The sequence below is a fragment of the Arabidopsis lyrata genome (genome assembly GCF_000004255.2).
Source record: "Arabidopsis lyrata subsp. lyrata unplaced genomic scaffold ARALYscaffold_9, whole genome shotgun sequence".
Lineage (NCBI taxonomy): Eukaryota > Viridiplantae > Streptophyta > Magnoliopsida > Brassicales > Brassicaceae > Arabidopsis > Arabidopsis lyrata.
The window spans coordinates 1,260,614-1,271,748 of NW_003302547.1; the positions used below are offsets into that span (position 1 = coordinate 1,260,614).

General features: G+C 37.8%; 1 protein-coding gene across 1 annotated transcript; it reads left to right on the forward strand.

Moving 5' to 3' along the window:
- The first annotated feature begins 463 nt into the window (after nucleotides 1-463).
- On the forward strand, nucleotides 464-1,171 carry LOC9299267. Its single transcript, XM_021020380.1, has 3 exons — nucleotides 464-565; nucleotides 684-948; nucleotides 1,071-1,171. The coding sequence occupies exons 1-3, from the start codon at nucleotides 464-466 to the stop codon at nucleotides 1,169-1,171; spliced, it is 468 nt and encodes a 155-aa protein (XP_020876039.1).
- The last annotated feature ends 9,964 nt before the right edge of the window (nucleotides 1,172-11,135 follow it).

Sequence of the window (11,135 nt, forward strand, 5' to 3'; positions counted from 1 at the left end):
GTATTGATATATTATCGTATTGACATATGATAATCTTCTGTTTTTATGAATGATGGTATGTTTTGTAATTAGTTTCAACCATGGTCGCTAGATTTAAACGGTCATATATATAGATAGATTACATATATATATATATATATATATATTTTAAAAATATATATAGATAAAAGGTTGAATTTATTTTCGATAATATTTGATAGTTTTCCGTTTTAGTGAAGATTTTCTTTATGATAGATTCTGTTTTAGTGGAGATTTATCTTATCATAAGTAAATTGTTTTGATAAAAAAAAAGTAAATTGTTTTATTTAGTATGTTGATATTGTTCAATTTCTATATTTTATATTTGTGAATCTTCCTAAACTAAATACTCGCGTATATATATTATACTTGATATATATATATATATATGTATAATAAATAATATTCTCGCACTTTTCTCTATTCCGCAAAATTTGTTTCTATTATGGCTCATCTTCTCTCTAATGCCATCAGGAAGATTAAAGTTAAAATACTAAGAAAGTTTTATTTGTATGAGACGTTGGAACTAATATTGGTGGATGAAAAGGTAAACTAATGTATATTGGGCTTTGTCTTGATCTGTATCCAATCTAATGTTTCTTCGTAATTTTCTGGTAATCTATTATTTATCGATTGACATGCCTTTTTTCATTTTTTCGTCTTAGGGTCAAAAGATTCATGCTGTAATAAACAAGGAGTATGAGGATCGGCGCACTTTGAAAATTGTTGAGGGCAATTGGATAAGTATAACTAATTTTGATTTGGTTCCTGTTACAGGAGCTTTTAGACCGGTTCCCCATCGTTTTAAGATTGTATGGAACTCAGGCACAACGATTAAGGACATTCGACCGTTGTGTTCCGCTGATTTCTTTTCGTTTGTCGCTTTCGAGGATATCAAAAGTGGTTCTTTGGACCCTACTTTATGTGTTGGTAATATCAAATTTTCTTATTGTTAATGTGTTTAGTGTAATTAATAATATTTTATCATGTGTTGATGTAGGAGATTGTTTTGCTTTTCGTTTTAATATTATCGTGTGCAATTTGATATGTAGATCTAATTGGACGTGTCGTGAGGGTTGGTAATGGAAGAGAGTCCGGCCCACCTGCTTCTGATTGGAACGAGTTATTTTTGGAACTGGAAAACGAAGAGTGAGTTTCTTTGTTGTTAAATGTTTTTTTTTACTGTTATTGTGTGTTTTGTTGTGGATATATTTATTTATATATATTAATATATAAATATTTATAACACTCTGGTCTCAAGGGGAGAGCGTTTGCAGTGTCGTTTACCAAATGAATACTCGAATGCGTTCTTTAACGAATGGAGGAATTGTCTTGATAACATCATCATATGTGTATTGAGGTTCGCGAGGCTAGAAGTTACTCGAGGTAATTCGATTGACATTTCCTGCATGTGATTTTTATTTTTCTGTCGTGTGCTGGATTTAAATATATTATTTATTTGTGTTCAATTTATTTAATGCGTTATTGTTTTTTTGTTTATTCTTTGTTTGGTTATTAGATTTCTGGAGAGCTACCACTGTATACACATGTACCAGGATTTTGCTAAATTATCGATGTGTTGAAGTTACAAGAATGAGGGATGTGTTTTACGCTAGACGGGAAGCGGACGATTAGTTTTCAAAATGGATTTTGTATGCTTTTGGCTTCACATTTATTACTAATGATTTCTTATTCTGGCTTTGGCATTTTATTCGAACGATTTGGTTTAAGTTCTTAATGTTAGTAGTTGGTGTATTCTTTTATGCAAACGCATTAATCGTCATACTTTATCATACAGTTAGTTAGTAAATTGATTTCTCTCTCTCTCTCTTTTCGGCCCGTTGTCACGCATGTGGTCCTAATAAAGTGGATTTGGAAGATGGAAATATATATGACTAATTCAAAATTTATATAGTGTTCGTGGTAAGATTTGTATATATATATATATATATTTTTTTTTGGGTTAGTAATTGTGTACCACCTACTTTTTATTTGCTTACCTTCTTTTGTTCTTTTTATAGATGTTGTTGGTAAGGTCGAGAACGTGAGTGAATTATATTTTGTTCCTTTAGTCGGCTCCTCCGGAGGATGTTTTGAAATCTTATTTGATTTGCGTAATTCAGAGTATGGTGTATTGTTTCTATTCGCATTTTTTTAAAAATGGGATAGTAACAAATCAACGATTTCGATAAACCTTAACTTTATACGATTGACATTATAGTACAGCAGCAATATTGCCCAGTGATGATATTGGTTTGGAATCTAGCATTCCTACAGTAAGCAATATATTCTGATAACAGAAAAAGATAGAATATCGAATCTATTATATTCTGATTAATCCAATAAAGTAAGATTTCTATATTATAAGATACTGTTATGAGATTTTTAAAATAAAATATAAGATTGTTTAGGCCGATGAAAATATAAGATTAGGGATATTAACAATATCAATTTATGCGGAAAAATAAGTTGCCTTTTTTAAAATGTGATAGTAACAAATCAACTGTTTCGATAAACCTTAACTTTATACGATTTACATAATGGTAAAAATAGCAGTTTTGTCCAGCGACAATATCGTGTGGCTATCTAGCGTTTCCATGGTGAGCAATATATTCTGATAGCATAAAAGGATATTATATCGAATTTATTGTAATCGTTTGAATCTAATTAGGTAAAATTCCAATGTTATAAGATACTGTTATGGCATTTTTTAAATATAATGTTAATTTGCGTAGACCGTGAGACCAATGAATATCCCTGACATTATTTATTAATTATTAACCTCTTTATTTGGGTATAAATAAAGGTGCGCGTGTCCCCTAAACGATCACCTCTTGATCGATTAGATAGCATTCTCTCTGTTTCTTCAGTCGTAAAATGTCTCAAAATTCCTCACACGATATCACAAGTGACGGAGACCAACCGGATGTTTGTGTTGATTTTGCTGACTTAGGCCCCGGCATGGTTACTATGAGGGTTAAGGTGAGAATTATTAGGAGGTTCGTGTGTCCTGCGTATGGCGCTAGGTTCGTGGAATTCGTACTGGAAGATCCAAAGGTACATAATTATATACTATCATCAAAACGTTTATACTGTATGTATACTAATTAGTCCTTTATTTGTTTCATTAGGGTCAAAAGATACATGCTGTAATTGGTGGGGACGTCGCGCAACGGTTCTCATCTATCCTCATAGAAGGCAATTGCATAATTTTATCCGACTTTGTTGTACGAATGGCTCTCGGAAGGTTTAGACCGTCTTCGCATAGATTTCGACTTGGTTCAAACGCTCTCACTTCGGTCAATTTAATAAGGCCTTTCTCTCAAAGTGATAATTTCCATTTCGCGAAGTTTAGTGATATCAAAGAAGGACACCTAAATCCTTGCTTCTGTGTTGGTAAGTGTTGTGCGTTACATCGTTTAAAGTATTTTTAATTTGGATTGTTTATCACCCTCTGTATATTGAAACGCACAGATTTGATTGGGCGCCTTCTGGTTACTTTTGATTTTCGACGATCGGAGTCGAATCGTGTTAACCATCGCTTTTTTTTTTCAGATGAAAGACCGAAGGTATGAATTAAATTCTTTATAATAATATTAAAACGGAACGGATGTGACTCATTTTCTTTTTTCGTGCTTAAGTGGTGTACGTCTAATTTTTCGATTGCCGGATGTCTTTGTTGATTCGTTTATGAATGAACGGAAGAAATGGATTGGTGATTTCCAAATTCTCATCGTCAGATTCGCTAAATTGGAAGTCGTCGAAGGTCCTACCATTGCATTGTTACAAATAATATTTATATAGATTTCCCTGTTTGTGTTAAACTCGAGTTATTTTATTTTATAGGCAACGTCACTGCTACTACAGCTTGCACGTGCACTCAATTCTTCTTCGATCATGAATGTCCTGAGTTTTTGGTGATGCGGAGGTTCTTTACCCGTAAGTGAGAACCGCTGATAGTATTGGTTACGGAGCTAATGTGCTGGTTTTATTTTTTATGCATTGATACTTGCATGTGTTTTAATTTTTACTTGGTTTTTTTATTATTATACAAGTTTTGTAGGCAGAAATATCAAGATTTTAAATATTCCAGTGATGCAATTTATATATTTTATGTTGCCATTTTATATCTAAACGTAAGTGATTTATTTTAGTCAACCGTCCCGATGTGGGATTATATCGTACTATCGTTAGATATTTGAACGTCAACCTCATCTATCGTCGTTTTTGTTCACTCATGACAGACATAAATTATACATGATATTGATAAATATATGTGCATGCGTACAAGTATATGCATTAAAAATATTGATATATATACATATCGTAATTAATATAATGCTACTACTGTATACGTATTAAAACGTAAATACACTTGATAAATGAAAGTTATAACCATATAATGACGTCCTTAATATGATATTTATGATCAATATTATTGTTATAAATCTATTTTCAATATAAGTTTCGTATGATTATAGAGATATATGTAATATATTCCTTTTTAATTCGGATTTCGTTAAAATATGTTAAAAGTTGAATATATCTAAAATGTAAGCTTACTTTGTTTTGATCTTTCCAAAAAAGAGATTACCATTATAAAGTAGCCCTAATTACTATTTGCTTTCGAACTCAAAATAGTATAAATTGTTGCGTCGATAGAAATTACGCTTCACGGTGTCTATACTATGGCGAGGATAAACTTATTTCATGACATGACGCGTTAAATTCTTGCAAGTGTGACTGGACTCTCCGCATATAAACAAATACCAAAAAAGAAGTCCATAATTCATATAAAATGTTTTATATATTATAATAATAAACTTTATATAGAGATACATAGATTCGTAATAATAATTGTTTCTTCACTCTTCTAATATCCCATGTGCCCGACAAGCTTCTTCGTATGTTGGGTAAATGATATGTCTATAATTTGCATGATTTAAGCATTCATTCTTCATCACTTTGTCATTGTTTCAATCACATTTCATCTCATTAGTAGTCGTTTTAGTGTGTTTTGCATACTTAGGACGTTTTTGCATTAGGATTGCATGTGCATCGCATATTTGGTTGTTTTCAGGTACTTTGGATGCTTTTGGAGTTCAAACAGAGGAGAAACAGAACAGAAATTCAGAACGCTCAATCACTCCCTCAGCCAAAGCACTCGATCGCAACCTCGGAGTCCTGACAGAGCAAAGCACTCGATCGCAACCCCAGAAACTGTCATGAAGGGCAAAACCACTCGATCACAACCCCGGAGCAATTTCAGAAGAAACCACTCGATCGCAAGATCGAGCAGAAGCTGTCATGAAGGACATATCACTCGATCACAACCCCGGAGAAGCCAGCAGCTTAGTTTCACTCGATCGCAAGCCCGGAGGGATCACCCACTCTACACCACTCGATCACCACCTTGTCATCAGAAGCCCATCTACTCATTCCTCACTCAACCAGACAAGCTGAGCATACGGAAGAGAAGAGAAGCTGAAGAAACCACTCGATCACCACCTCACATCATCTACTCGATCGCACCACTCGATCGCAAGGTCGCTGGACCATTCCATCTCGTCTTCACTACAGACCACTCGATCGCAAGACGGAGTTCCCGAAGCCCAGTTTGATCAGTTTCACTCGATCACAGGGAAGCCCATTTCAGCCCATCAGATGCTTGATCGCAAAGTCTCGTTGTGAAGACCACTATTCTGAACTTTCCTTATTTAACCTTTTTTTTCGCTTATATAAGCAGCCTCTAAGGGTTTTCCCTAGGGCATCCAGTCTTTATTTTCAGTTTTTACCTAGACTTGTTTTCAGAGCCGCAGTGTGTTTTTCCTGCGACTTTGTATTCGCTTTCAAGAATTTTATAATTCAGTTTTTGTTTCAGTCTTTATCATTTCTTGTTATCATATTTTCTATCGTTTCATTGCTATTGTTTTTTATTATGTCTGAGTAGTGAATTGTATTTCTGAGGATGGGATAGAGTAGTCGTGGTTGTCTTAGTCGATTTAGATGGTTGAGTTTAGATTGTTTGAATCCCTTCTGGATTAGTTGCGCTTATTGCTTGTTCCTTTCTGATCAACTGGAAAATGAATCCAGACATTCCCGCACCCAAAAGGTGTTTGATGGAATGTCTGATCCACTAATTCCAGAGATACTCGTCTCTATCCCAAGGTATTGGCCGTTTAGAGCGGGTATTGGCTTTAACAAGTTGATTCGGTATTGCCTGCTTAGTTAGAGATCGCTAATGGTGATTAGGTCTGTGTCTAGCTCTGCTTGAGAATTTCTATCACGGTGGTGAATTGATTTGCTTTTGAACTTGTTGTCAAGGGATAGCTTCTGTGAAGTTTTGTCAACCGTCTAAATAGATTAAAGAGATCACGCTATTCGATTACCTTGTCCTTAGGAATCTCTCATCCATTTGATTGCCTGCTATCTTACCTGCTTTGTTATTCAACTGCCTGCTATTGCTAGTTTGCATTTCGGTTTCATTTCATTTCTGTTATTTCGCATTAGGATTGTTAGAAAACAACAACTCTCTGCTTGGCTTGACTTAGCAAATTCTGATCATATCTCATCTGTTTGCATCACACTAGATTGGATTGACACCCTATAGTACTACAACGACATGATAGTGCTTTAGGTTTAATTGGTTAAAAACCTATTTTCAATTTGGCGCCGTTGCCAGTTTAGTGTTTGTTTGCTATATTTGAGATCATTAGAATCGTTAAGATCAAGTTCGTTTTTGTTACACAAGATACTGACATTGTGTTTTTCTGTCTGTGTTTCAGGTACTCACAGCAACCAGCTTTACAGACTCATCTTTGATTGGTCTGCTAAAGCCTTGCTGTTACCTGTTATATGCATACACGGTCAAGAGGAAATCAGAATCTCCTTTTCAACGATAACATCGACCGTATCGCTCGCCAACTAAGAGAACAAACAGCAACAGACACAATGGCTGATATTGTAGATGACCAAGACCAACCCAACAACATTGGTGCTGGTGACTTCCCACACAATCACAACCAGCGTCATGGAATTGTTCCTCCACCAGTCCAGAACAACAACTTTGAGATCAAGAGCGGTCTCATTGCAATGGTTCAGGGGAACAAGTTTCACGGCTTGCCAATGGAGGATCCGCTTGATCATCTTGACGAGTTTGAAAGGCTCTGTGGCCTTACTAAAATAAATGGAGTAAGTGAAGATGGTTTCAAGCTTCGCTTGTTTCCATTCTCACTTGGAGACAAAGCCCATGACAAACTTGACAGGCTCCTGCAAGTGCAACAGACGCATGTTCACTTCGTCTCTGAAGATGAACAATTCCAAATCCAAGAGGGGGAGAATGATCAGTCTGCTGAAATCAGTTACATTCAGAACCAAGGTGGCTACAACAAGGGTTACAACAACTACAGACCAAACCCGAATCTGTCAAACAGAAGCAACAACGTTGCCAACCCTCAAGACCAAGTTTATCCTTCTCAGCAGCAGCAGCAACAACAACCCAAACCGTTTGTTCCATACAACCAAGGTCAAGGGTTCGTTCCAAAGCAGCAGTTCCAGGGAGGATATCAACAACAGCAACCACCACCTGGTTTCCCATCACAGCAACATCAAGCACCTTCGCCCCCGGATTCTGATATAAAGAACATGGTCCAACAGATACTTCAAGGGCAAGCCACCGGAGCGATGGAAATCGCAAAGAAGTTAGCCGAATTAAACAACAAAGTCGATTGCAACTTCAATGATCTTACTAGCAAGTTTGAATCACTGAACTCAAAGATACGAAACATGGAAGGCAAGACAGCTTCAACATCCGCTTCAAATAAAACAGGAAATCTTTCAGGAAAAGGAGTGCATAGCTCACAGGAGTATGCTCATGCAATCAATCTAAGAAGCGGAAGACAATTGCCCACCAGGGAAAATCCTACTCAAAACACTGAGGACAGTGTGGTTCAAGAGGAGGAGGATTTTTATCAAGATAACGTTTTGGCTGATAAAACAATCGAAGAACCGATTCTTGTAAACCAACCTACTCAATCACAAGCTCCGCCTATCGTTCCCCCTGTTGAAAAACCGGTTGCTGCAAAAACCAAGGATACCGTCTTTGTCCCTCCACCTTATAAACCCCCGCTTCCATTCCCTGGTCGATTCAAGAAAGTGCTCGTCAAGAAGTACCAAACCCTCCTAGAAAAACAGCTAAGGGATCTTGAAATCACAATGCCTCTGGTAGATTGCCTTGCGTTGATACCAGACTCTCACAAGTACGTGAAAGATATGATCACAGAGAGGATCAAAGAAGTCCAAGGGATGGTGGTATTGAGTCATGAGTGCAGTGCAATTATCCAACGAAAGATCATACCTACGAAATTGGGAGACCCTGGCTCGTTCACTCTACCATGTTCATTAGGTCCTTTAGCATTCAACAGATGCCTCTGCGATCTAGGTGCATCAGTGAGCCTCATGCCTCTCTCAGTTGCAAAAAGACTAGGTTTCAGCAAATATAAAGCTTGCAATATCTCTCTGATTCTAGCAGACAGATCCATCAGAATACCTCATGGCCTTTTAGAGGATTTACCAGTCAGGATAGGTGCCGTGGAAGTACCTACAGACTTCGTGGTGTTAGAAATGGACGACGAGCCTAAGGATCCATTGATCTTGGGACGACCATTTTTAGCTACAGCAGGCACCATTATTGATGTCAAGAAAGGAAAGATCGACCTTAACCTTGGAAAGGATCTCCGCATGACTTTCGACATCGCCAACACAATGAAAAAGCCTACGATAGAGGGTAAGGTCTTCTGGATTGAGGAGATGGAATTATTAGCTGATGAGCTATTGGAGGAGCTAGCACAGGAGGACTACCTAAAGAGCGCTCTGACCCAGGAATGCAACGATGGGGACTTGCATTTGAAAAATTTGGGATACCAGAAGCTAATGGACATGCATAAGGAAGTTGATGACCCGGAGGACTTTGAGGAACTGGCTGTACTCGATCGCGAGGAGGATTTTTCTCCCGAAAAAACCACTCGATCGCATGGTATTCACAACCACTCGTTCGCGTCACTCAGTCATGATGCTAACCTTGACTCTGAATCAACATCTAACAATTGGTCTGAGCTCAAGGCACCCAAAATCGACCTGAAACCGCTTCCAGAAGGGCTAAGGTACGTTTTTCTTGGTAGTAATTCCACTTATCCTGTTATAGTAAATGATGAACTAAATGCTGAACAAGTAAATTTGCTGATAACTGAACTAAAAAAGTATAGGAGAGCTATAGGGTATTCGCTAGATGATATCAAAGGTATTTCACCTACTTTGTGCACTCATAGAATTTACCTAGAAAACGAATCATATTCTAGCATTGAACCCCAGAGGAGATTAAACCCAAATCTGAAAGAAGTGGTAAAGAAAGAGATACTTAAACTATTAGATGCAAGTGTAATCTACCCTATATATGATAGCACTTGGGTGTCTCCTGTCCACTGTGTCCCTAAAAAGGGAGGAATGACGGTCATTAAAAATTCTAAAGATGAACTGATACCCGCTAGGACAATAACAGGACATAGGATGTGTATTGACTATAGGAAGCTTAATGCTGCCTCTAGGAAAGACCACTTCCCTTTACCCTTCATTGACCAAATGCTAGAAAGATTAGCAAATCACCCCTATTACTGTTTTCTAGATGGGTATAGCGGACTTTTCCAAATTCCTATTCACCCCGATGATCAAGAGAAAACTACGTTCACATGTCCCTATGGAACTTTCGCTTATAGGCGAATGCCTTTTGGGCTTTGTAATGCACCCGCCACTTTTCAGCGGTGCATGACTTCTATCTTCTCCGATTTAATAGAGGAGATGGTTGAGGTGTTCATGGATGATTTTTCCGTGTATGGCTCTTCTTTCTCCTCCTGTCTGCTTAATCTGTGCAGGGTACTCAAGAGATGTGAGGAGACAAACCTGGTGCTAAACTGGGAGAAATGCCACTTCATGGTCAGAGAAGGAATTGTCTTGGGGCACAAAATATCAGAAAAAGGGATAGAAGTTGACAAAGCCAAGGTAGATGTGATGGTGCAGTTGCAGCCACCAAAGACTGTGAAAGATATCAGAAGTTTTCTTGGGCATGCGGGGTTTTACAGGAGATTCATCAAGGATTTCTCCAAGTTGGCTAGACCACTCACAAGGCTGTTATGCAAAGAAGCAGATTTTACTTTTGATGAAGAATGTCTGACAGCCTTTAGACTGATCAAGGAAGCACTAGTCTCTGCTCCAATTGTCCAAGCACCAAACTGGGATCACCTCTTCGAAATCATGTGTGACGCTTCGGACTATGCTGTAGGAGCAGTTCTAGGACAGAGAATAGATACAAAATTGCATGTCATCTACTATGCTAGCAAAACGATGGATGAAACACAAGTGAGATACGCCACAACTGAGAAGGAACTATTGGCAGTGGTATTCGCATTTGAAAGGTTCAGGAGCTACTTAGTGGGCTCTAAAGTAATCGTTTACACCGATCATGCTGCACTGAGGCATATTTATGCGAAAAAAGATACGAAGCCAAGATTGCTAAGGTGGATTTTGCTGCTTCAAGAATTTGATATGCAAATAGTGGATAAAAAGGGGATTGAGAACGGTGTAGCTGATCATCTATCGCGAATGAGAATCAAAGATGCGATCCCTATCGATGACTCTATGCCTGAAGAACAGCTTATGACTATCAGGAAATTGAACAAAAGCATCCAATCCCTAGATGAGGCACTTGCAGTAGAGGAAAAACTTCCCTGGTATGCTGATTATGTCAACTATTTGGTGTGTGGTGAAGAGCCTCCCAACTTGTCAAGCTATGAAAAGAAAAAGTTCTTTAGGGACATAAATCGCTACTACTGGGATGAGCCCTACCTCTATACTCTCTGCAAAGATAAGATTTACAGGAGATGCACTTCAGAGAATGAAGCAGACGGTATCTTGCAGCATTGCCACGGTTCCAGCTATGGTGGTCACTTCGCTACATTTAAAACAGTATCAAAAATCCTGCAAGCAGGTTTTTGGTGGCCGACGATGTTTAAAGACGCTCAAGAGTTCATCTCGAGATGCGATTCATGTCAAAGAAGAGGGAACAT

Bases quoted from the DNA above. Each gene is read 5' to 3' on its own strand.
- LOC9299267 (XM_021020380.1), top strand. From the start codon at position 464: ATGGCTCATCTTCTCTCTAATGCCATCAGGAAGATTAAAGTTAAAATA. The intron at 566-683 runs GTAAACTAATGT...TTTTCGTCTTAG, and splicing joins TAATATTGGTGGATGAAAAG to GGTCAAAAGATTCATGCTGT. The intron at 949-1,070 runs GTAATATCAAAT...TTTGATATGTAG, and splicing joins GGACCCTACTTTATGTGTTG to ATCTAATTGGACGTGTCGTG.